This window comes from Silene latifolia, chromosome Y (assembly GCF_048544455.1).
Source record: "Silene latifolia isolate original U9 population chromosome Y, ASM4854445v1, whole genome shotgun sequence".
Taxonomy (NCBI): Eukaryota; Viridiplantae; Streptophyta; class Magnoliopsida; order Caryophyllales; family Caryophyllaceae; genus Silene; species Silene latifolia.
The window spans coordinates 53901058-53927234 of record NC_133538.1 but is presented as its reverse complement, the minus strand read 5'-3'; the positions used below and the strand labels follow the sequence as shown (position 1 = coordinate 53927234).

Sequence of the window (26177 nt, the reverse complement as noted above, 5' to 3'; positions counted from 1 at the left end):
ACAAACCTAAGACAACCCACTTCAACTGATCGAATTTCGGGGATCCCTACTCTTCGGAAGCCTTCCATAAAACGACAAATAAATCTTTTTGAAAATTTCTATTTTCGAAAATTTCAGTCCACCTTTCTGATTCAGCCTTGAGTCGATTAGAGTCCAGTCGATTTCAAGTCAAGTCATCTAGATAACGTCATGTCTCTGCCGAAATCAGTACCTACCTTCTGGTCTAGGTCGTGTCGCCTAATTGTCGAGACATCTCCAATGACGGTAGCTGAGTCAAAACCTCTTGAGTTTTAAACCCGCATTTCCCCTACATTACGGGTCAAAGGTCAAGTTTGTGTACATGTCTTGTCCAACGGCGTCACGTCATCGACAAACTTCCAAATCCCGTCAGAAGTCGTCTGTCTAGGCATCACTATGCAAAAGTTGACACTCAAGTCTAAGTTCAAAGTCATGCACCAAGAGTTCAAACACAAGAGGTCATTCATGATCTTTAATGAACTCATAACCTGGTCACACCGTCGCGTCTTCATGACAAAACTGCCTTTTGTGAATATGTGTCGTACTTGCCTTTGTTTGTGCAATCTCTTGCCAAGACAAGTTATAACGCCTATCGTTATATCAAATAGGAATCCCTTGGGTGCCATCAATCTTCAACAAGAAACTCAAGAAGCCGATCAATCTGCATCTGCCATGACTTCTGGTGAAACTAACAACATGGTCCTTCGACTCATAGCTACTGTGGAGAACTTGAGCACTCGTCTCTCCCATGTTGAGGACAAAATGATAACCGCGAATTTTCCTTCTTCTAATATTGAGCAAAGGGTTAAGCTCCTTGAAAGCCGGCTACTGGCCAACGACCAAACCAAAGCCAGACGACCTCATCGGTCCTTCCCTGATTTGGGTATGCCTTATGCCACAGCCTTGGAAAGGCTAATCTCCCAAGGAAAACTCAAACCGATTGGTCCAACTCCGGACCCTCTACAAAACAAGCGAGGTCGAAGATGGGATAAAAACCTCTTTTGCCAATATCACCAAGGTCGCGGACATAACACTGAAATGTGTCGCCCTCTAAAAGGCGTTATCCTTGAAATGATTGAAAGGGGCGTGTTACCATTACCTCCCTCAACAAACAAAAAGAACAACCCTCCAGAAAACCCTATTGGACACAGTGAGGAATCTTCTCTGGACTGCTCTCACCTAATCTTTCCTGACGATGAGAAAATTCATGCAATCGATGAGGATGGCATAAAAAGCGGTATAATGATGCTCTCCATCTCCATCAACAACATATTCTCAAAGCTGCAAGTGGCTATCGATGATTTGAACACTCGGGTAGCTAATTTGGAGAAGAGGTTTGGTAGTACAGAAATTGAACCTGATCACCATGGAGAAAACCAACCCTCCCTTCACCAACCAACAGCTGTTGAAAATGAGGAGTCATCCGATGGTTCCCACATCCATGAACCTACCAACAAAGAACATGAAATTGCCTCACCAAAATACCCTTCAAAATACCAAGCAACATTCCCAAAACTTCCCACTGACAACGACCCAATCCTGCTTCCGCCCAGGATTGACAAAAACAAAAACAAAACTCACAAAAACATCCTAAAAAATACCAATGTGGGAACCATTGGAAAACATCAAAGGGTATTCACAGATCTGGGAATAACATATGGCACCGCTCTGGAGATACTTGCTTCAGAAGGAATGTTGCAACCCATTGGTCCGACTCCAGACAAACCCGAACACAAAAGAGCCCGATTCTGGGATGGTAATGCCTATTGCCAATATCATCAAGGCAAGGGCCATGACACCGAAACCTGTTTCAAACTCAAGCATGCCATTCAAGATATGATTGAAGCTGGCAAAATCATAATTGCACCTCTCAGCCAAGATAATCCTCCTGAATGTCTCAAATCAAACAGCAAGGTTGAACGTTCTCAAAGGACATTCACCAAACTCAACACAACCTATGCCGCAGCTCTTCAAATGCTTATGACTGAAGGGAAGCTACAACCAATCGGGCCCACTCCGGACCCGTCTGAATGCAAGAAATCCCGTTTTTGGGACGGCAATGCCTATTGCCAATATCATCGAGGAAATGGTCATGACACTTAAACATGCTTCAAACTGAAACATGTTATTCAAGATATGATCGATAACCACGAACTGGTAGCTTCATCCCTATGCCAACCAAGGAGATAAAAGCCTCATCGACTATTATCCTCATATCATCCCCAACAACGAGAGTGAAGTGCTCAAGTGGGTCAATGCTCAAGATCAAACATTCAGGCCGCTGGATGTTGCGAAAGAGACCTTCGAGGAGGAACATGATGATTAGGAGTTCGTATCTACGATTAAGTCTGAGTCCGAGTCCGAGTCTTAGGCTTTCTCAAATCTATCCTAGTGTCTGTCCTTTTATTCCTAAGTGACAAACTGGGGGCTGTCCCCTTGAGTCACATGTATTCATCGAGTCTGTGCTAACCTCTTATTTATCTAAATAAAAGCACAATTTCCAGCTATCATATATTCTCCCCTTTACCATTTCCCGTTGACAACGAGAATTGATTTGAGAATTGATTTAAAATGAAAAATATGTTCCAATTTAGTGTGAGTACACTCGAGTGACGTTCTGTACCGAGTAAGCAGACGACTCGAAACTCCGTGTCCATTTTCTTTACCTATTCCATGTCTGGCAATAGAAATCATTCATTAGCACCCTATTTAGAACGAGCTTCTATCAACGGGATCCTATGACGAACCCAACAAACCAGAACATCTCCCTGTTCATGATCAATGACGAAAGGCAAGCCCATTCCCCACAAAAACATCCCATCACCAAATTTCAACCTCTCACCAACGGGTACATCCCCATCCGCATCTTTACCTGCCTCGAACGAAGGACGACAAAGAACCAATGCATCCAAGCTAAAGCGAAAGGCCAAAATCAAAGGCCCAAGCCAATATCCATTCACCTAAAGCCAAAGCGAAAGGCCAAAATCAAAGGCCCAAGCCAATAGCCATTCACCCGAAGCCAAAGCGAAAGGCCAAAATCAAAGGCCCAAGCCAATAGACATTCACCCGAAGCCAAAACGAAAGGCCAAAATCAAAGGCCCAAGCCAATGGCCATCCACCCAAAGTCAAAGCGAAAGGCCAAAATCAAAGGCCCAAGCCAATATCCATTCACCCAAAGCCAACGTTCAAGGCCAAAACAAGAACCAAAGCCGAAATCAATACGCTCAAAGCAAAAAAACCAAAGCCAAAGGCTACTCACCCAACGTCAAGGCTAAGACTCAAGCCAAAATCAAAACAAAACAAGATTGAAACCCTTTTCCCAAAAAGGCCAAAATCCAAAGAAAGCATCCAACACACAAAATCCTGGACAAGTGAGTCCAAAATACCAAGTCCAGGACAAACAAGTCCAAAGCCCAGGACCCGCGAGTCCAAAACACCAAGTCCAGGACCAACAAGTCCAAAGCCCAGGACCCAAGAGTCCAAAACACCCAGTCCAGGACCAACAAGTCCAAAGCCCAGGACCCATGAGTCCAAAACACACAGTCCAGGACCAACAAGTCCAAAGCCCAGGACCCATGAGTCCAAAACACCAAGTCCAGGACCAACAAGTCCAAAGCCTGGACCAACGAGTCTAACACATCAAATCCCAGACCCACAAGTCCAAAACACCAAACACTAAAACTTCAACCAAAACTCCTTCACCCCTAAGTCCTTCTACAGACTGTTACAGGGAAACCTATCTAGGATCTTGGGGATTTTCCTCAAGATTATAACCAACATTGCTTCACCCCTAAGTCCTTATAGAGACTATTGCAGGGAGACCTATCTAGGCTTCTGAGGATTCCCCTCAAGCTCGCAATATCGCACCTTAACCTTTAAGGTCCAGACATGGAAATCTGATCCCATATTATTTACCAACCATTTCGTGCTCAGGCCACATCAAGCCGGAGACCCCATTCCGCACCACACTATAAGCCATTACCCATCAGCCTAAACACCACAAAATTCTTGCTCCAGATTTTTATCTGTTAAGCAAACCTATTATTACCAAGCTCCACATTCCCTAATGTTGAAGCCATTTTTCACCACAATCCCCACGGAGTCCTCGAATGCTTTGCTATCGAGAACGGGACATACCTAATCTACCCTTAGAGTCCGCTTTTTAGTGTGCTCAAATGATAAGGAACATTTTCACAAATTACACCTCTTCGATTCATGATCATGAGGTATTTATCTCCAATCAACCTTCGAGTCACCAAACGAAATTTTCCGTCGTGACGCTCAACTCCAGATTTTTATCTGTCAAACAAACCATTATTACCAAGCTCCACATTCCATAATGTCGAAGCCATTTTCACCCTGACCCAGATACGGAGTCCTCGAATGCTTTGCTACCGAGAACGGGACATACCCAATCTACCCTTAGGGTCCACTTTTTAGTGTGCTCACATGATAAGGAACATTTTCAAAAATTACACCTCTTCGATTCATGATCGAGGGGAATTATCTCAAATCAATTTCCCGAGTCACCAAACGGCTTTTACCGTCGTGACCTCCACACTTAAAGGTCCTAACATCTCGCTTAGGCACACAAACACATTCCTAAACTACGATCTGGTTTGATTTCACATCACGTAAATACGTAGGCAGTCCTTCAAGGACACAACCATACACCTCAAAATCACTTTAAGGTCCTAACAACTCGCTTAGGCACACATGCAGAACTACGATCTGGTTTGATTTCGCAAACACGCGAATACGTAGGCAGTCCTATTACAAGGGCACAACCACACCCCCACACACATTCAATTTTCAAACCTTCATTTGCAACCAATTGCACACACATAGCTCAGAACTACGATCTGGTTTGATTTCGCACACACGCAAATACGTAGGCAGTCCCCCAACAAGGACACAACCGCACACCCATTTCAATCTCAACCATCACCATCAATCTTCAAAAGCCGCCCACCCAGTACGCAAATATTAATCTTATACTCTTTCTTTACCGGGGCTTCTTCCTTAAGACGTCACCCATTCCTTGTTCTCAAGTTCCCACCTTCTCACTCTGGGGGTTCTCTTTCAAGACGCCACCCATCCTTTATCCTCAAACATCTTTTGAGTCTCAACTACAGTCCAAAATAAAACCGCCCATAGCCTAGGGCTCGGTTCGGACGATGACAAGGTCTTGGTTCCGCTCTCCGAATCATCATACCTCGAGAAGGGATCTCAAACAAGCAAACGGAGGCAAAGGTGTCTGGCAAAGATAATCAATTCTTATTCCCCAGCCGAGCGGATCTTCTACTCCGATGATCTGATACGCGTTGTCACCCTTTCTTGGCTAGGAATTGCACTTACATGTGCAAAGTCTGTCAGAGTCACCCCCGTGTTGTGTCAACAGTGACTTTGTGTCACGTTCACGACTACCCATTTGTCAGTCTGTCAGTATGCGTCTGTGTGAGTCAGTGTCCCAACGGTCACGTGTCTCCAATCTATCAAATCACAGATCTACGAGTAACAAGACTCGCCTCTTCACAACATTCAAAATTTCTATCTCCCCTCGCGTGAGATATTACGTGCTAGCAGTTTATATGCTAACTGCTCACATGCTTATGTGCTTATGTGCTTATATGCTCACATGCTTATGTGCTTATGTGCTTATATGCTTGCATTCAACGTGCTTGTCTATGAAACTGCAGATTTGTGTGGTCACTAACCATACAGATAATCTTGAGAAGACAAACTCACTCCAATTGAGTATTGGGTTCTTCCCAACAAACGGCGATCCATCAAGTCCAAGGGCTTTAACCCCGTCGATTACATGGCATACGCTACCTCCCAGCGAACAGCAACTCAAATCCTGGGCGAGTCCTGAGAAGTTTCTAACTCCCCAGCGAGTGCCGATTTTCAAATGGAAGTCACACAGGCTATTTCCCACAGTCGATCATTCGACCATCCATGGCTGGCGAGCCTATACGCACCTTCCTTTGGTTGGCGAGCCTTACAACGCACCATGGCTGGCGAGCCTGACAACGCACCGCGGCGGGCGAGCCCGTTCACATCCGCATCAAGCTGGCGAGCCTTTGTCCGCAAACAAGATAAAACTCAAGGACGTATCCCGAAGGTCCTAGACTCGAATCCCCGAGTCGCCTCGACGTCGCCCTTCCCGACGGCAGGTCTTTGGCTCAAATCCTTTTGAGTTGCCTCGACGTCGCAATGGTCTTCAGGTTGTAATCTTTGATTGACCTGGAGATCATACTTTGACTTTCGCCCTGTCCAAGCCTCAGTCAAAGTGGGGGCTCTGTAGATACCAAGTATCTGCACCTTCCAAAACCCACCCGATGATGATCGGACTATAACGTGTTTTTGATATGCGTGCGTGGATTGGCTATACATGAGACGGTTTAATGCACTACTCGAACATGAAAAATAATTTCAAAAGTTTTCTAACTTCATTTGCATTAAAATAACCCTATTTAGAGTTAAAACCGTCTTCAGACCCAAAACCGACTTAGAAACCCGCAACTCGAGTTAACCTGAGTCAACCCGAGTTAACCCAAATCTCGAATGTCAAAAATAATGCCATGAATGTCTTCATCATGTCATTTCAATTAAAATGACCCTATTTAGAGTCTAAACCGACACCGAGCCAAAAACCGCCTCGAAATTCAAATCCCGACTCACACGGGTCAAACCCGAGTCAAAGACACAAAATACCTACCCCAAATATCACCCAAGAGGAAGCTTACATGGCTAAGCAAACCTCAACGACCACAAATCACAACCAACAAAACATTGGTTAGAACAAATGCAAAATCCAAATTTGCGAAAGCGACAACACACACCATTGAGTCACGGGCTGGCTCGCGCCTCTTTAGGCTGTCTGCTTAGCCTCTAAGAAAACACAACCGACCAACCATCCCACATTTCTCTATAAATACCCACCACCACACAACACAATCTTGACGCGAGCGTCCGCCCCTTTACCTCTCCCTTAAACTTCTATACTCGACTTCCTAAGTCACAAAATCGACACGTGTTTACGACCTACCGATCGTAAACACAAGCCTTACACATATTGTTTGGTACCGTCGCCGTGCATTCGACCGACCCATTCAACCAATTCAACTAATCAATCAACATGTTTTAATTAACATATTTTTAACTCATTTTCAAAATAAAATCCTTTTTTAAGGCACTCTTTTAAACTTCTTTGATCGTGAGTAGTCGCAACGAGCAAACTGTCTCTAAAGTCGTCTACATCGCAAACATCAATACACGTAAGTTTGAGGGTGTAAAAAACTCACTTTAATCATGTCTTTACTGTTTTTATGAGTCTATAAGCATGAACAATGCATAACACGATTCAAATAAAGGTTAGACGAGCCAAAACCGAGTTTTGGCCTGAGACAGAAGCTCCTTGCTATGCAAGGGAGCTCGCGCCTCTTATGGTTCTCGGGTCAGACTCATCCGTGTTTGAGTTCGTCTTTCCTTCAACACTTTCTTTTATTCTTACTTCTTTCCTTTTACGGTTTTTACCATTTTAAATGTTTTAATTCATTTTTATGATAAACATATTTTGGCCATTACAAAAATCATCCTTGGTTCTTTATACCATGACGGTTTATTCCGTGACCCGATGATATTGTTGGTTAATTACATTTTAATGGGTATTTCAACACCCCTTTTCTTTTATTTAGCATTTTTCTCATTTGTTTACATTTGTAAACATATTAGTCATAATTCATAATCATCCTTGGTTCTTTATACCATGCCGGTTTAATCCGAGTACGATGACAAACTTGACTAATTACAAATAATTGAACTTAACATAATTAGTTCAAATCAAACATTTTCCTTTTACCATTTTATTATGCTTTTCAAAACATGCAAATCCGACAACGAATATTACTAATATAATAGTAATTATTCCGAGTCATGCAAACAACATTTGCAAATCATTCATCACAAATACGGTTTTAAATAACCTTTTCAAAAACCAGGAGACGCCTCTTGGCTCGCCTCATGGCTCGCGCCCCAAGCGGCCCTCTGTTTCCATCTTTCAAAACCTGGGCAGAGCCCCTTCTATCGCCAATAGGCTCGCGCCCCAATGGGGCTGCCTGGTGCTGTTCTGCTCCGTTTTGAGCACTTTTCTAGGACGATCCCGATTACGGTTAATCCGAATACATGACGGATCAGATTGACAAGCTTACCTTTTTACACTTTGTCATTTGACATCCTTTTTTAATAAATGGATCGTGTTAAGCATCGTAATCCTAACTTGGTAAATGGAAGTTTAATTTCCGTTTTCACACTCAAATCAATCTAAATCCAACTTTGACATCTTATACTTGATATTTGGATTAACAAACCGACTTAGAAAGCTCACATGTTAGGTTAAACTCTTGGATGCGCATTCATGCATTTTAACCGTTCTATCAACTTTTGCACTTAAACAACCACGATCGATCAGTAGAGGCCGCTAACGCGGGCGGGATTGGGTGTCCGATTAAAGGGCTTCCCAATACGTACCCTCACCCCTTACTCAGAACCTTTGGATAGTGGATGGCCTTATCCAGGGCGTACGAGAGTCATTTTAGGCATAGAATGCTAAAAGGGGGACGACTCCTTATCTTTAGTATCTAAGTCAAACACCGCTTTTTGCCTTGATTTGACCTAGGTATAAAGTGGATTCGAACGGGTTCCAGGCATCCCATAAATGCTTGGTGGCGACTCCGAACATCTCTACATCGTTTAGCGGCCCTTGCCGAGACGATACCGACCGATCTAAAGCGATCCGGTCGAAAGCATTTTACGCCGCCGAGCGTGGCTTTCAAAGAGACCTATGCATGTCCACAGATTGGCCTGGCGTGCAGGTGGCCCGTGACCGCGGATCGGCTTGCGGCCCAAATCCGCAGACCGAGACGTGGCCCATGTCCACAACGGCTTATTGAAGAATAACCGTTAGTGTGTAGATTTGATGGTAACAAGTGCGAGTGAATAGTATGATGGGAGGAGATAAGTGATAAGACATAAAGAGAAGATATCGATATGAATTATTGGAATTTGAGTTGTGGAGTAACAAGAAGGTAATCGGATTACTAAAGAGTTAGGTAGAAAGAGAAAGGAGATGAATTATTAATTGGTATTATTGAGTAAAAAGGGGGAAAGAGGGATGGAAGTAAGTTGAGAGAACGTTGACCGGAGTTAAGGAGTATGAAGGTAGGAAATTATGGATATGTACGATAACCTCACTAGAGGGTGTGAGTTAATAGTTATATAGGAGAGCAGGACGACATGTTAGTCGTGAGTTTCGTGGTATTAAGGGAATAAGAAGCTGGTAGAGTGTTTGCACGATCTGAGATTATGGTGGAGAGTTGGGTAATGATATGATAAAGGATAGAATTGGGAATAATGTTGAGGTAGATTTTGTTGATGGATTGAATGTTCGTTATTTGGGATGATAATCAAAGAGAGGAAACGGATTGTTATATTAAGAAGTGATAGTAAGAGAGTAATCACATGAAGGATGTTGGCGTCATAGTATTGTCACTAGTGGTCGAGGATGATGTTACTTTTGGGAAGTTAGCTGTCCTAATGAGGTTGATCTTGTGGAGATGATTAGTATTTTTGGTTGTGAGGGAGTATAAGATGTAGATATATGAGGTGCTCGCTGGAAGTTGAGCAATAATGTTATGGCTACATTTGCCGGAGGGGTGATAATTGTGTGTATGAGAGGATATGTTATGAAAGGCACCCGAGTTAAGTCCGGATGAGAGGTATTCATTATCAGGTGGTAACTTACGTGGTCATGATTGGCTAGTTAGATTTGATTATGGGTCCATGAGGTGTTTAAAACTTTGTGTGAGGTCCTGGCCTCACGAGTAATGGTGTGGCGTGATAGTTACGAGTCGTTATGTGTGTGTGTTCCGCGTCACATGTTATACCTATATGTGTATGTATAATATCTGTAAGTGATGGTGTGAGGTTCCTGCCTCAAGAGTCATGGTATGGATAATATTCATAAGGTTGGTATTTGTGATCCCGTCTAATGTGCTGCGTCGTGATCTGGTAGAGCATTTTTAAGACAATCTTGTGGTCAAGGAAGTTTTGTTGAGTCAGTATTATTGGATTGTAAGAGTTGCAATGACCATCGATGTGGTGTTGTGCACTGGGCACGGTAATTCGTGTTGTGATACGAGTATCTTCGTGCTGTCATCGATCGTTGTTTGTTCACTGTTATTTCTTGTCAGTGTCGGTCGGAGCATATAGACCGTTGTGTTGTTTCCCGATGTTTCTTACTAGTGTCAGCTTAGGAGTAAAAATAGAGTATGGTATGAGAGAGAGTTGGGTATGGTGTTGTTGATGTCATGGCATAGTAATATTCTGTTAATGGGACACCGTTGTGAGAGGTTGTTGGAGTGCTTTTGATCTTGTGTTAGATGAGGCATTGGTGGACATAGTTGCGAAAAGAAATTGTGGAACATGTGTGTTATTGAACTTGAAACTACAAGTGGTTTAGCACCTTTCCTTGGGACAGGGAGTACGGAGTTTTTGGACTTAGTATCGTGTCAAGTTAAGGGAGTAGTGGTAGTAAAGAAGATGAACTTGAGAAGCTAATGTAAGTATGTGTAACACTTGAGGATTGTGAGATAAGATTGTGGAGATGAGTGTATATGTATATAGAAGTATGTCGTGTTGTGGTAATGTAGAAGAGATAGAGTAGTGGCTATCGAGGATTTTATGATATAGGTTATGGGAGTGCGAGAATAATTGGAGGCACGGAACCCCATGTAAAGAAAGAGAGTCCTGGATATAGGAATGGTTGTAGGTGTTGAGGTTATAGTGGGTTATCGTTGTCATGCAGTGGTAATGAGGATTATGGGAGGTATAACAAAGGACCTAATATTAGTGAGTTACGAGGACGTAACATTTATCTTAAGAGGAGTAGGATGCGACAAGAGAGTTTGATGGTCATACAGGTTGCAATTGGAAGTTTGAGTGTTGGTGCAGAATAAGGATGGATTTGTGTGATTGCCGATTTTATTACAGGTAATGGCAGTGCTCGTAGTAGTATGATGTTTATGAGTGAGAGTAACGGATTGTATGAGGATGTTTATGTGTGTGAGTAAACTTCGAGGACGAAGTTTGTTTTAAGGTTGGTAGAATGTAACATTCCGTTTTGATGGCTGATCTTATTTTGTGGATTGTCTTGGTATTGAGTTGCTAGTGAGTGTTACGGAAGTGAGACAAGGTTGACAAAATTGTATTGTGGTTAGTCGATAATATTATGGAGTCAATATCGAGAGGATATGTTATCTAGTAATCGTGGTTGGTGGAGTTAGTGTTAGGTGTCCATGTTTTATAGGTTGGGTTGGAACTTCGAGGAGGAAGTTCTTTTTAAGGAGGGAAGACTGTAATACTACGGATTTTATAGGCCGGTACTCGACCGAGTATGGCCTACTCGGTCGAGTAGTGTGTGTCGTGAGTCTGTTTGGCTACTGCCGGGGAACACTCGGCCGAGTATGATGAATACTCGACCGAGTAGAGGATACTCGGCCGAGTATACTCTATACTCGACCGAGTATCCGGTCTAGCGAGTAATATTTCAGCGGTTTGATTTGGGAGTAATTGGAGATTATATAATTCGATAATCAGTTTCTAAAACACCATTTACAAACCTAATCAAACCTACGACGCTCTAATCACTCCCAATCTCTCCTCTGTGTATGTATGGACAATCTTAGCAATCGCATTCAATCATTCATCCTTTTGTCGGTAAGTCTTTATTCCCATGTTTGTTGGTGATTAATTTTAGGGTTTGCCTTTAATCTTGAATTGGGGGAAATGGGGTTTTGCAGTTAGTGATTGGAATTATGTGAATGTTGTTGTAGGTGACGATGTAGTATTTGTTATGCATTTGTATGGTTGATTACAGCGTAAGCGGATTGCGAAAAGGTAGGGATTCCCTACTCAGTTATTGTTAATTGATTTAAGACTGTGCTTGTGTTGTAATTATTGTTATCTGCTGATCATCGGAGTATGGGTGTTGTGATGGCGGTGGTGATGTGGTTGTGTTGTGACGGTTGTGGTGTTGTGTGTCATTTTGTGATCTTTGTGGTGTTGTGTGATTGTGGTGGAGTCACTTGCGAGAGTGGCTTCACACCCTAGTTTGCCCTCCGTGGAACCCGTCACGAGAGGAGATGTGCACATTAAGGGATAAGGATTCTTAGTCGCTCGTTGATGAGCTGGACTAGGTGAGGATGGGCTGCGGTCACCCACTGGCGGCGAGGATTACCTGTTGCGATGGGTAATCTGGCAGGGCTACACACTTCGGTGTGTAGTCGGTTACTGTGTGAGATCGGGAGACCGGGGATGGAGGATGATCAGCCGGTTACATTGTTCGTTTGTCTTATATTGATTGAACGGTACTGACCCCGTTGTTGTTGTTTTGTAAAACCTGCGGTGATCCATTCAGGGATGGTGAGCAGATTATGACAGGTAATGCCGATATTTAACTATGGGACAGTCATGGGGAGTCATCACTCGAGTCTAGCGTCCGCCATCAAGAGACTTAGCTTGCATTCTTTGTAGTTGTTAGGCCTTTCACAGTTATACTTTGGTTTGGTTTTGGAAATATGTAATCACTAACTTTATACTTTAATAAAGGTTGTTTGGAATTGGTAACTTTGATATGCTAACCTCGGGAAACCGAGATGGTAACAGTCTTTCATGCTGGGGTAGTCCTTGGTAAGGGACCTTGGTATGAGGGGGTGTTACATTTACCGTAACCCTAATTCCTCCGTGTGATTAGTATAAATAGGGAGTTTCGTTCCTCATATTTCTCACGAGAGTGTCCGCCCTTCTCTTCTCTCTTTGCATTCTAAGACCGTGCTTGAACTTTCGACCACGTAAGCCCGGATCCTTCTGAGTACCAGCCTTGTTTTGCATGACCGACCAATTTGACCAAATCCACTCAATCAACTTAATCAATTTAGTTTAATTCCTCTTAAGACGGCACTTTCGTCGTACATTCGAGTCGAACAATAACTAATCATTAACTTAGTCAATCTCGTTTTGTCAAACATGTAAGTCTGAGGGTGTAAATCCTACTTTTATTATTGTATTTTATCTTTGTATTAATCATTGTAAGATTTACGTCGAAAACACGTTTAAAACCGATTTAAAAAACCTTTTATCAAACTGTTTTTATGGATTAACAGGAGACAGACGTCGAGAAGAAACGCAACAACTGCTGCGCCTCTTTGAAGAAACACAGCAACTGCTGCGCCTCTTTGAAGAGTCGCATCACCTGCTGCGCCTCTTCCTGAGGTTGCTGCAGTTTCTGCTTTTCTTTTTCTTCCTTTGCTCTCTATTAATTCGTCTTCTTTCTTTCTTCTTTCCGTCTTTTCCTCTTATTTCGTTCGCATAATAATTTTAACACGTAGTTCTTAGATAATTTATCATCCTAATCCGACCTAGATTCCTACTAATCAATATTAGCGGGTTTTCGTCGTTAAACATCAAACCCGGATTTTAGAGACTCGATTCATTTATATCAAGTTTCTGAAATTCGACCTTTTGTATATGTTTTCATTACCGTCTATCACGTCTTTTCTATCTTTAATTTAACCTAATTTGTTTTCATTAACTTTAACTCGTTTATAATTTGCCGTAATTCGTTCATAATTCGTTTTAATTAGTTTTAATTAGTTTTAATTCATGTTTCATTGCTTTTATGACTAAATGCATTATTATGCTAAATCACTTCTACTTGAGTCAAATATCAATAATCGATCGTTAAATCGCCAACGAATATTAATGATATGCAGTTCCGGCTTCACAGCCAGAACTCACCTTAGGAACAGACGCAGTGACCACTGCGCCTCTACCAAGGGACGCAGCTGTGCTACGCCTGCTCCGGGTTGAGTTATTCCTCTGAACTTCCGTTTCTGCTTTGACCTAGTTCATCAGCTTAGGTATTAATCAACTATTACTCATATTATCATTACTAATCTGTTCGTTTTCTACCCTTAATTTATTTTCTCTTTTCTGTTCTCAAATTTTCTGTTTTAAGTGTATTCTCAACGTAAATCAATCAAACCATTGTAATTTATTGTATTTTTTTATAGTATTTTATTATCATCGTTTGTTTCTTTGCCTCCACATGTAATCACCCTTAAATCTCTACTTTGACCTAATGAGTGCTAAATTACATGTTCACCGACGTAGTTAAATCTCACATGCTAGGATTAATTTATTGGATGTTGCATTGCATGCATATAATTGACAACATATCAAGTGTAGATAATTTCCCTAATCATTAGTAGAGGCCACTATCGAGGCGGGCGGGATTAGGTGTTCGATCAAAAGAGCTTTCTAATATGTACCCTCACCCCTTACTCCAGATTTCTGTGAACATCCGTGTTCATTGGCATCCACGAGAGTCATTCTAGACATAGAATGCTAAGGGTAACGAGTTCTTGGTGTCTATGTCACTACTTTGTGTCGTGACATGACGCGAAGTATTCGAATGGTTTCCAATTTTCCACAATAAATTGGTGGCGACTCCACAAATGCAAACGCTTGTTTTCCCAACCGACCCCGTGGGCCCCCCGTGTCCACTGGTTTTGCAAAAACTAAGTTTAATATGCTCTTTTTCTACGTGATCACGAATAAAATGGTGACAAATCTCAATATGCTTAGTCATAGAATGTTGAATAGGATTTTTGGAAATATTTATTGCATTCGTATTATCACACATGATGGGAACGGAGTCGTAAATAATTCCAAAGTCAATAAGTTATTGTTTTACCCAAAGAAGTTGTGAGCAACAATGAGCGCCGCCAACGTACTCACTTTCGGCCGTCGAAAAAGAAACCGTGTTTTGTTTCTTTGAGCCCCAGGAGATCAAGCAAGGACCCAAGAACGCTGCAATTCCGGAAGTGCTCTTTCTATCAACACTACACCCCATATAGTCCGCATCGGAATATCCTATAAGATCAAATGGACAATGTAAGGGGTACCACAAATAAAGTTCTTGTGTTCCAATCAAATATCGAAGAATACGTTTAACCGCTTTAAAATGAGATTCTTTCGGATTTTATTGGAATCTAGCACATAAACAAACGCTAAAAAGAATGTCGGGACTACTTGCGGTCAAGTAAAGAAGTGAGCCTATCATACCTCTATACACCTTTTCACTAACATTCTTACCGAGTTCATCTTTGTCCAATTTGGACCCGGCTACCATAGGTGTATCATGAGACTTACTATTAGTCATCCCAAATTTCTTAAGCATTTCCTTAATGTACTTTTGTTGATGGATCATGATTCCATCCTTTGTTTGCTTGATTTGGAGCCCAAGGAAAAATCCTAGCTCACCCATCATGCTCATTTCAAATTCCGATTTCATTAGTTCCAAAAAATAAGCATAGAGTACTTCATTGGTTGCCCCAAATATAATATCATCAACATATACTTGGACAACCAACAGTTCGTCCGACTGTTGCTTCAAAAACAATGTTTTCTCAATGGAACTTCTTCTAAAGCCATTTTCAATGAGAAATTTAGACAATCTATCATACCAACACCTAGGTTCTTGTTTTAAACCATACAGAGCTTTGTCTAATTTGAAAACATGTTTAGGAAAATCATTGTTTAAGAAGCCCGGAGGTTGCTCTACAAAGACATCCTCTTCCAAATATCCATTTAAGAAAGCGATTTTGACATCCATTTGGAAGAGCTTAATGCCTTTATGAGCCACAAAAGCTATTAATAATCGTATGGCCTCAAGCGTAGCTACCGGTGCATAGGTTTCGTCATAATCGATACTTTCTTGTTGATTGTAACCTTGCACCACTAGTCTAGCTTTATTCCTTACGATTTCTCCGGAATCATCAAGCTTATTGCGAAAGACCCACCTAGTACCAATGACGGTACGATTAGGTGGTCTAGGGACTAAGTGTCATACCTCGTTCCTTTTGAATTGATTAAGTTCTTCTTGTATAGCAATCAACCAATCTGCATCAGTCAGAGTGACTGTCACATTGGTGGGTTCGATTTGAGAGATGAAGGCATTGTGGGCACAATACTCGTTGAGGTAGGTCAAGTTGTTGATGGAGAATCTAGTCTTGATTCCAGAGCTTAAATCACTTGTGAGATTTGATAGTGGGTGTGAGCTTTGATGTTTCCACCTTCTTGGAACAATGGTGGTTTGTTCCCCCTCATATGTGACAGTGTCGATGACTGTTGTTTGCTGATCAGAACTGGGGACTTCAATGGGGTCTGAATGCTCGCCTGTGGTGACGGTGTCTTCCACTGTTGTTGTTCTCGAGGTGGATGCAACAGTGGTTGAGTCTGTTACTGCTTGAGAGGAGGAACAGGTAGTATCAGTATTACTGACTATTCCCCCTGAATTGTTGTTGACATTGGCAGGTAACTGTCCGTCTGTCTGTTGCATAGCGTCATTATTTGGAGCTTCCTCATCCGCAAACACAAAGTCTTTTCTTACAAGACCAATATCAAATTCATCTTCATCATCTTTATCCTCATTTTGTACCTGCCCAAGAACGGTAGATTCATCAAATATGACATGTACACTTTCCTCAATTAACATGGTTAGTTTATTGTAAACTTTATAGGCCTTGCTATGGTCGGAATAGCCAATAAATACCCCTTCATCACTACGTGGATCGAATTTTCCCAAGTTATATTTACCATTGTTGTGGACAAAACATTTGCTCCCAAAGCATCTAAAATATGAAATGTAGGGCTTTCTTCCACGTAGTAATTCGTAAGGTGTTTTATTGATTATGCTCCTTATCATGACACGATTATGAATATAGCAAGCGGTGTTTACCGCTTCGGCCCAAAAGTTTTTAGACAACTTACGACATAATAACATGGTTCTAGCCATACTCTCAAGGATTCTATTCATTCTTTCGACCACTCTATTTTGTTGTGGGGTTCTAGGAGCCGAGAAATTATGGTCTACACCATTGTCATTACAATAAGCACCAAATGATGAGTTTTTAAATTTGGTTCCATGATCGGTTCTTATGGAAACAAATTTTAAATCAAGTTTATTTGAATCTTTTTCAACCAAATTAAAAACTCATCAAATGCCTCATTCTTTGAATTTAATAAGAGTGCCCAAACAAACCTAGAGTAATCATCAACAATGACACATACATACCGACTACCACCTCTACTTCTAGTTCTCATTGGTCCACATAAGTCGATATGTAAAAGTTGTAATGGGCGATTAGTACTCACAATTCTTTTTGGTCAAAAGGAACTTCTTACATGTTTACATTTAGCACATTCATCACATAGTTTATCAAAATCAAATTTCATGTTAGGAAAGTCTTCAACCAAGTCAAGTCTTCTAAGAGTGTTAAGAGTTTTAGCACTAACATGTCCAAACCTTTTATATATATGCCACAACCAAGGATCATTTTTCATTACACTCATGCATGACATGGTATGACCGGATAACATGTTTAAATCAGTTAAATAAACATCTTTGACACGTCTTCCTTCGAGAATTATCTCATGAGTTGTGGCATCAATTATTGGACACAAATTAGCACTAAATTTCACAATGTTACCTTTATCACAAAGTTGAGAAATGCTAAGGAGATTATGTTTCAAACTTTTGACAAGCCGCACGTTGTCGACACAAAGTAACGATGACTTACCGACCTTCCCAATGCCAATTATTTCACCTTTCTTGTCATCACCAAACGTTACCTTGCCACCATCATATGCATCTAGTGAGAGGAATTGGCTTCTATCTCCCGTCATGTGATGAGAACATCCACTATCCAACTACCAATTGCGGCCGCCTCTCACCAAGCCCTACACGAGATTAGATTTTAAGTTTAGGAACCCAAATAAATTTGGGTCCCTTCTTATCTTTCACATTTCTCAATATATCTTTTCTAATCCACATTTGTTTTACCACTTTTTTTTTGGATGAAATGTAAGCATTTCCATTAAGACCATAACAAAAGTTACAACTCAACCGTTTTGGTGACAAACAATTTTAAAACCCCAACAAACTGGGTTTAAACAAACAAATTACAATTACTTAACCATAATCTATCATTATAATCAATTCCAGGCATCATGAATTCCTTCATGATTACGTCCCTCAGGATGCCAGGCCTGAGTAGGATCCCTTCAATTCGAGCTCTATTTCTATGCATCCAAAGATGATAGTAAAGAGCCATTGCAGCACACAAAAGTACTCCGGTCTTCAGGTCTAAGAACTTCCTAGCAGCTATCCAAGACAAAAGAGACTCATCTGGATCAACAGTGCCAACCAAGCTATCAAACAAACTAAGAACTTTTCTGCTATATGGACAAGACTGAAAAAGATGAGAGTGACTCTCAGTCCCTGCAACACATAACAAACAGAGGTCATCAGCAGCAATCCCCAGGGTATAAAGTTTGTCTTTAAGCATTAAAGCCTCCCTAGAAATAAACCACCCCATAAACTGGTGTTTTAGGATACACCAACTATTCCAGACCATCTTATGCCAGTGTACAGTCTGAAACTTGTCCCTGAACAGATCATAACCACTTGCCATAGTATACCCTTTAGTGTCCAGAAGCCATTGCCCATTGTGAAAATCAGGTGCCAGTTTCTCTTGAACTTTACATATGGACTTCCACCCCCAGCTCAAATCTGCACTTGGGGTGTACTCAGCCCAATTTCTGCCTTTTATATACACCTGATTCACCCATTTGACCAATAGCCTGTCAGGACTACAATACACCCACCATACCAATTTCCCAATTGCAGCATGGTTCCAAGTAATACTATCTTTGATACCCAAACCTCCTTCACTCTTTGGAACACAGACCTTAGCCCAGCTGACTCTAGGCACTCTAATGAAATTAGGACTGCCATCCCAAAGATAATTTCTACAAATTGCATTGACTTTATTGAGGACTCCTTTTGGAATAACAAAAATGTTAATCCAATAGTTGTAGAGTGCAGTGAGAACAGAGTTCACAAGTACTAATCTGCCAGAGTATGAAAGCTTCTTAGTACCAAAACTACTTATCCTGCTAACCAATTTTTCCACCAGAATATTACAGTCCCCCTTGGACATCCTACCACAAGTGATTGGGACTCCTAGATACCTAAAGGGTAACTATCCCTCAATGACCCAAGAGATTTGGAGGATATCTTTCTTAACCCAGCCCAGGACTCCATTAAAGTAAGAACAAGTTTTTGTATTGTTCATATAAAGTCCAGATGCAACAGAAAAAGTTGCAAAAGATCTTAAGAGGACCATGATAGAAGAAACATCTCCTTTACTGAACAATACCAGATCGTCAGCAAACATTAAGTGGGATAGTTTAAGCTGGCCACAAAGTGGATGATATTTGAAATTCATATGCTCAGTAGTGTAAGCCATTGTTTTACCACTTTGATGTTCTTGTTAATATCATTATGTCTTTTCTTGCAAGCATTAAAGACATGACCGGTCTTACCACAATAGTTGCAAGTGATGTACTCAGGATGACCAACATATTTCCTTCTTCTAAAATCGGTTTTGGTTGGATCCGATTTGTTGATGTGACAGTCAGACCGACTGTTCTACTTAAAACCGAGACCGGCAACCTTATCACATCTTTTGGACTGATTAGTGAGAAAGTTTAAGACATTTTGGCTACCTTCCCATCTTTTTGAAACATTCTTAGCCTCAACAAGTTCCTTGTTTAGTTCCTCGACTTTGAAAGTGAGATACTTGTTTCTTTCATTAGAGTTTTCAAGCTCCTTTTTCATTATCACATACTCGGATTTAAGCTCCATGAAAGTTTCAGATTTTTGTTGAACATTAAGCTTAAGACTCGAGATGCATTTCTCTATGTGAACGATTTTAGAACTAGATGAACTACATTTGGGAGATTCATGTTGAGATTTAACAAATTTTTTGTGAAGCATTCTAATCTCCCTCTTGTAGGCATTTATGTTAACCTTAAGACACATTTTCCTTGGATAGATTAGTGACAAGTTCATTTGAACTTTCTTTGCTACTGTTAGAGGTGACAGTCTGAGACACTGTTACTTTAAGTACTTTTACTTCATCAACTAGGTCATCGATTACTCCTTTGAAAACAGATTTTTCTTTTAACAACTCATCACGCTCCTTAGTTATCCTGGACATTTGCATAACTAGAGTGGTGTTGACATTCTCAAGGTCGGAGACATCGTTGGGGGTCGACCTAAGACACTCTAGTTCTTTAGACAATTGCTTGTTCAATTTGTTCACTCTTTTAACTTCATCATATGCCTCAGAGGTGACAGTGACGTTGTTTGTTGCTTTCAGTTCATTTTTAAGGTTAAAATTTTCTTGAGCAATTTCCTCAATTTCATCTTGCATGACCTCTAACTTCTCACTTTGTGAACGACACTTATCAAAAAGTTTGTCAAGAAGCTTACATACTTTTTCTTTGGAGTAGGATCTAACCTTGGCTTTTAGATGTTTTACCTCATTGTCAGAGTCTGAGTCAGAATCATCGGGGTGAGCCATGAGACATTTAAGATGTTCAATTTTAGAAGTTTTTGAGACTTTGTCCTTGAGATGACTTGTAAGACACATTTTAGCCTCTAGTTCCTCCTCGATGATTTCATCGTCCTCGGAGTCGGAAATTCCCCAAATGGCGGACATGACCTTGTTCTTGTAATCTTTCTTAGCCTTATCTCGCTTATCTTTAGACTTAACATCATCCCACTTAGGACATTCTTTAATTTGGTGTGATTTGTCACCACACTTAAAGCATCTTATGGTGGTAGTAGGTCTTCTCTTTGGAAATCGTTTTTTCGTGTAATTATTGTTGAACCTTTTATGTCCTTGGCCATTCACCATTCCAACTAAGTTCTTAGAGAACAAAGGGAACTCATCTTCCTCTTCATCCTCATCATCAATTGAAGAGGATGTTAGAGCAAGACTCTTTCTCCTTGAAGATTCACTAGAGTTGATGCGTGTCCTAAATATGATGTTTTACACCCTATTTTACACGCATTTCAGAGCTCATTTGTGTAGGTTATGCTACTAGTTTTCCTATTTCCGTCTACTTTTGTGTTTTTGTGTAATATTGCAGAAATGTGAAGAATCCAGCGGGAAATGAGCCAAATCCGTCCCCGAGTACTTGGCATAATATTTGACATGAAGTATTTACTCGGGAAGCAAACTTGGTGCGCGTATCGAGGCCCGAAAGACGAATTTACGAAGCTTTTGGAGCCAAGTACCTGTTGAAGTGGTCGATAGACTGATGCTCTTGGTCGATAGACCAGAGTACGATTATCAGAAGCTACTGTGCAGCGAGGGTTGGTCGATCGACTGGTCATAGTGGTCGATCGACCACACCGTGATTCTGACGCAAATTTAGAATTCCGAAGCCCATTGTAATTAGGTTTTAGGAATAAAAGTTACGTGACACTTCTATATAACGTAACTTCTTCCTACTGCTATGGGGATCAAATTAATTAGGGTTCAATACACAAAGAAGTTGAAATTTTGATTATTTATTAGTTTAGATTAATTTTCCGTCAATAAAGTTTTCTTTTGCATTGGGTTTGATCTTTTCTCTTCAATTCTTCTTTACGGTATTCTCTGTTCCTTTGTTCAATTTTGTTGCTTTAATTCCTCCGTAGTTTAGAATTGCTAGTTTATATTTCCCAAAGCCAAATTATCATTTCATGTTAGTTATTTATTTAGTTAATTTAAGTATGAATTCATTTGCTTTATTTGTAAATTTTATTGCTGTTATTATCACCATCATGAGTAGCTAAATCCTTTATGCTAAGATGTAGGAGATCTGTAGGTTAGACGGCTTCAACAATAGGTGACCTGCCATCGGGCTCTGGTCGATCGACTGACGTCGTTGGTCGGTCAAATGGATCCGTAGGTCTATCGACTACTCTGCATGGTCGATCGACTGCAACGTGTTAGATTAGCTTCGACTTAATTAATTTAATTGCTATATTTGACGAATCGAGTGCACGCGACTAGTTGAATGCTTAGGAATTGACCGACCCGATAGATCGAAAGATAGGGAAGGGAAATAGACTACTTAATTAAGACGACTAAATTAGCAAGATCGAGAGATAAGTTAATTTAGGCTTTAAGTATCATTAATCAAGAACGAAAGTTAGTATTAGTGAGAATTAGGGACCCGTAGCTTAGGCCGAAAGGTTGCTACCCGTTAAATTGGACCGAGAGGACTGTTTATTTTCCCGTCTAACATGTTTAAAACAGTTTACTTAGAGTTGCCGCCGTCGAAACTACAGTGAACCGACCATCTTAGCATCCTTTTAATATTTATTTTCATCTGTTTCATCTACTGCTCATTTATTTACTTTAGTTTAGTTTTAATTTGATTGCCCTTTAGTTATAGAACTATTCAAATCAAACCCCCACACAACTGTTACTTTAGATTAAGATTAGATAACTATTAATTGCATCGCCTCTCTGTGGTTCGACCCTGACTGCCACTAACTATAATAGTAGTTTGGATTTATAAATTTATCTTTGATACTCCACGACGGTATCAAGAGTGCTTATCGAGATTGAACTCGTGAGCCATAAGTGATCCCATTAGTTCATGAAGAGATAGAATGGACAAATCTTTGGCTTCCTCTATGGCGGTTACCTTAGGTTGCCATTTAGTGGTAAGACTACGAAGAATTTTTCGAATGGTGTCCTCGGACTCGAAATTTCTTCCTAGGCTTTTTAGTTCATTTATAATACACGAAAAGCGAGATGAAAAACTATTTATGGACTCGTCCTTTGACATGTGAAACATCTCATATTGTTGCATGAGAAGGTCCATACAGTGTTTTCTAACTTGAGACGTCTCTTCATAGACAAGAACAAGGGAGACCCAAATTAATTTAGCCGTAGGACATCTGGAAATTCGACTCACCTTGGCCTCTCCAACACATCGTTGAAGAATCGACATTGCTTTCGAGTTCTTTTCGGCCAATTTAAAATCATTTTCATTGAAATCTTTTTCGGCCATGATTTTAGTATAACCCATAATAATGTCGGTTTCTTCAATAACAACAGGTCCGTCCTCAATGATTTTCCAACATTGATAATCGATACTTTTGATATAGTGCTCCATTTTGAGCTTCCACCACCCAAAATTCTCACCAGTAAAGACCGGGATCTTGGAGTGTTTTGTAGAATCCATATCCCAAGAATCAAACTCTAAGGCGGTTAGCCTCGATCAAGAGCACGAGGCTCTGATACCAATTGAAGAGTTTAAGATTCTAAGTACCTAAGAGGGGGAGGGAGTGAATTAGGTACTGTTTAAAAATTTTAACTAAACTTAATTGATTTAAGTTAGTCAAATGAAATGATATCTCAAGTATCTAACAAACACCCCTTTTAAATGAAAGTTAAAAGGCGTATTGTTGAACTGACTAGAGCAACAGTGAGACAGACTGTTACTAGTTGGCTTTGTAATTGTTGTAAGCAACAGACCAAACCGACAGTATCGCAGACTGTTGTGCTTAAGAGCAAAAAATGAGTTTAACTGAAAATTTCAACTTAATCTTTATTGTTTTAAAGTAAGTTGATTGACAATATGAATGTTAAATGGATACATCAAATAAATTGAATGATTAAGAGTGTATCACGATTGCCAAAGTAAGTTTGTTGAAATCAGGAAGCGATAGTTGTTCTGACTGTTACTTGTTTGTCTTAGCAAGTGAGGTAAAAGCTACAGACCAGAAGTAACAGTATTCAGGACTGTTGCTAGCTAAAACGTTAATGAAGAACAAACAAAATAAATTACAGCGGAATTAAAAGCGAAAAGAAAAACAACACAACGATTTTGAATTGGTTCGGCCGACACTCTAAAGGCCTACGTCCAATCTTCTTTTATTGATAAGTGAAGTAATCTACTCCGACTACTTAAAACACTAACAACAAAAGGACCAACAACCTACCCCGGTTGCGACACGAGTTCTAAGACTACTCCGTCTATGAACTCTACACTCTAATTAGAATGTTTACAAACCAAGTTTCCTTAGATTGATTCTTTGAAAAGAATTGAGAAGGACAACTTATTGTTACAAACGTTTCTAGATGAGAAAGTACAATACTTTGAAGTAACAGTGATTTTGACTGACACACTTGAACACTTAGAAGATTTTTTGCAAAGAAAATTCCGAGTTCTTAAAAACTGATTTTGCAAAAACACTTTGATTTCTCTAGAAAATTCTTGCTTTAAAAGTGAAGAGAAGGGTTCCTTTTATAGAGGAAGCACACAAGAGGAGACAAGCTAGGGTTTATGAGTCAAAGCATTTGAAAAGAAATAAAGAATTTAACTTTCCCAAACTAGCACCAAAGTGGCTTGTTTCTAAAAGTCACAAATGAGAAAAGGAGTTTGGAAGTAACCTTAGAGGGTATTTCAGTTTTCAGAAACAAGGGGAAGAATCCTTTCACAACAAAATAAATCTTGAGAAGAAATGGAAAAAAGACCTTGTTTTACCAAAGTCAAAGTAAGTTTTAGCACATTTGAGGAAAACTTTTGAACTAGTGATTAATATCCTTTTCCAAAGACCGCCCTTCAAATATTTCAAACTTAAAACTTTATTTTAAATTTGATGAATAAAAGCCCATTTTAATAAGAGTGAAATATTCACGATGAAAGACTTGCTTCAAGTGTGATGGGTCAAATGTGACAGTCAGACACACTGTTACTGTTACATGAATTTTACCCTTTCATCTTTACATAGGTTGACAAAACGACTCTAAATCTTGGGTAACAAATTATTAACCATTCTTGACTTTGATATTCATTAATTCTTGCTCGACGAGGTTGCATTATTCCTGAAATGGTACACTTAGAAACACGATTAAATTGGGCATGTCATCATCAACAAATAGGTCCTAACAATAGCCATCCGGGACGTTGAGATTCAACGTCCTAAACCCTCCATCACGTTCAAATTAATTGTCCTTCACCCTCATCACCTTTCTCACAACAATCACCAACAACAAACCCGACAACAACCGAGTTGCAACGACAACATCAACAAGAGATGCAACAACAATAACAATAACAATAACATTAACAAGTGGTGGTGGTGTGGTGGTCGGTGTTGGTGTTTTTTTTTTTTTGGTGAAGAGGTCGGTGTTGGTGTTGCAGTCCTATTCGTTGGTGGTGGTGCGTGGAGCTGATGATGTGTGGTGGTGGTGGTGGTTGTCAATTAGGAAACTGAGAGAGAAAACGAGTTGAGTGATTGAAAGAGAGGGCAAAGGGTCTGGTGGTGGTGGTCGGAGGGTGGCGAGTGCAATAGACTGGTCTGGTGGTGGTGGTCGGATGCGGCAGTGGGTGTGGGTGTGGCCACCGTGTAGGTGGGTGTGAGAAATTTGGTGAGTTTTGTTGTTTAGAGGGGAAGAGAGAGTTCAAGGGTAAGCCCGTCTTTTTTTTTAAAAAACGTTCACGATTCATTATAAAACGTCGGCGACGTTTTGCAAGTCGGTTTAATTTTGTGGTACATAAGAAATGTTGTATCATTCTTTATACCAATTTATCCCTTTACCTCTATTTTTTACTCCATATTACTCAAGTGGTTTGGTCGTGGGACAAGATCCGTAAATGCATAATGCGAAGAGATGTATCCTAAAAAGCATGCAAATTTAAGAAAAATGACGCTCATTTTCCTTATTTTATTCCACACAACGACAATGTATGCCAATTGCCAAGGCCGTGCGTGATTCTGGCGTGCCCTAGTTTTAAGTTAGGCTCAACTGCTCAATTGTGGTATTTTGTAAGACTACATTCATACGGAGTATGAAATATACGTGTGTATACTCCCTTTTTTTTTTTTGAAGGAAAATGCCCAAAAGGCATTACTCAATAGAATTACGATCGGAAATTACAGCAGCATTCGCAAACGGCGGTAATCCCGCGTCCCAAAGAACCTTACCTACAGTACGTGGAAATAAATGAGCTAGCTCGTGCGCAACACAATTGTTTGCTCGACTTACATGTAAACAAATAAAAGACTCAAACTGTCGTCAATACTCCCTTGTTTTTGGTTATTTGTTTACGTATTTCATTTTATGGTTCTCGTTTATTTTGTTTATATTCTAATTTTGGGACTGTTTTTTATGCATGGG

General features: G+C 40.4%; 1 protein-coding gene across 1 annotated transcript; it reads right to left on the bottom strand.

Moving 5' to 3' along the window:
- Positions 1-18089: 18089 nt before the first annotated feature.
- LOC141628067 (uncharacterized) lies at positions 18090-19142 on the bottom strand. The gene has a single exon (XM_074441254.1). The coding sequence runs from the start codon at positions 19140-19142 to the stop codon at positions 18090-18092; it is 1053 nt and encodes a 350-aa protein (XP_074297355.1).
- Between the last annotated feature and the right edge of the window lie 7035 nt (positions 19143-26177).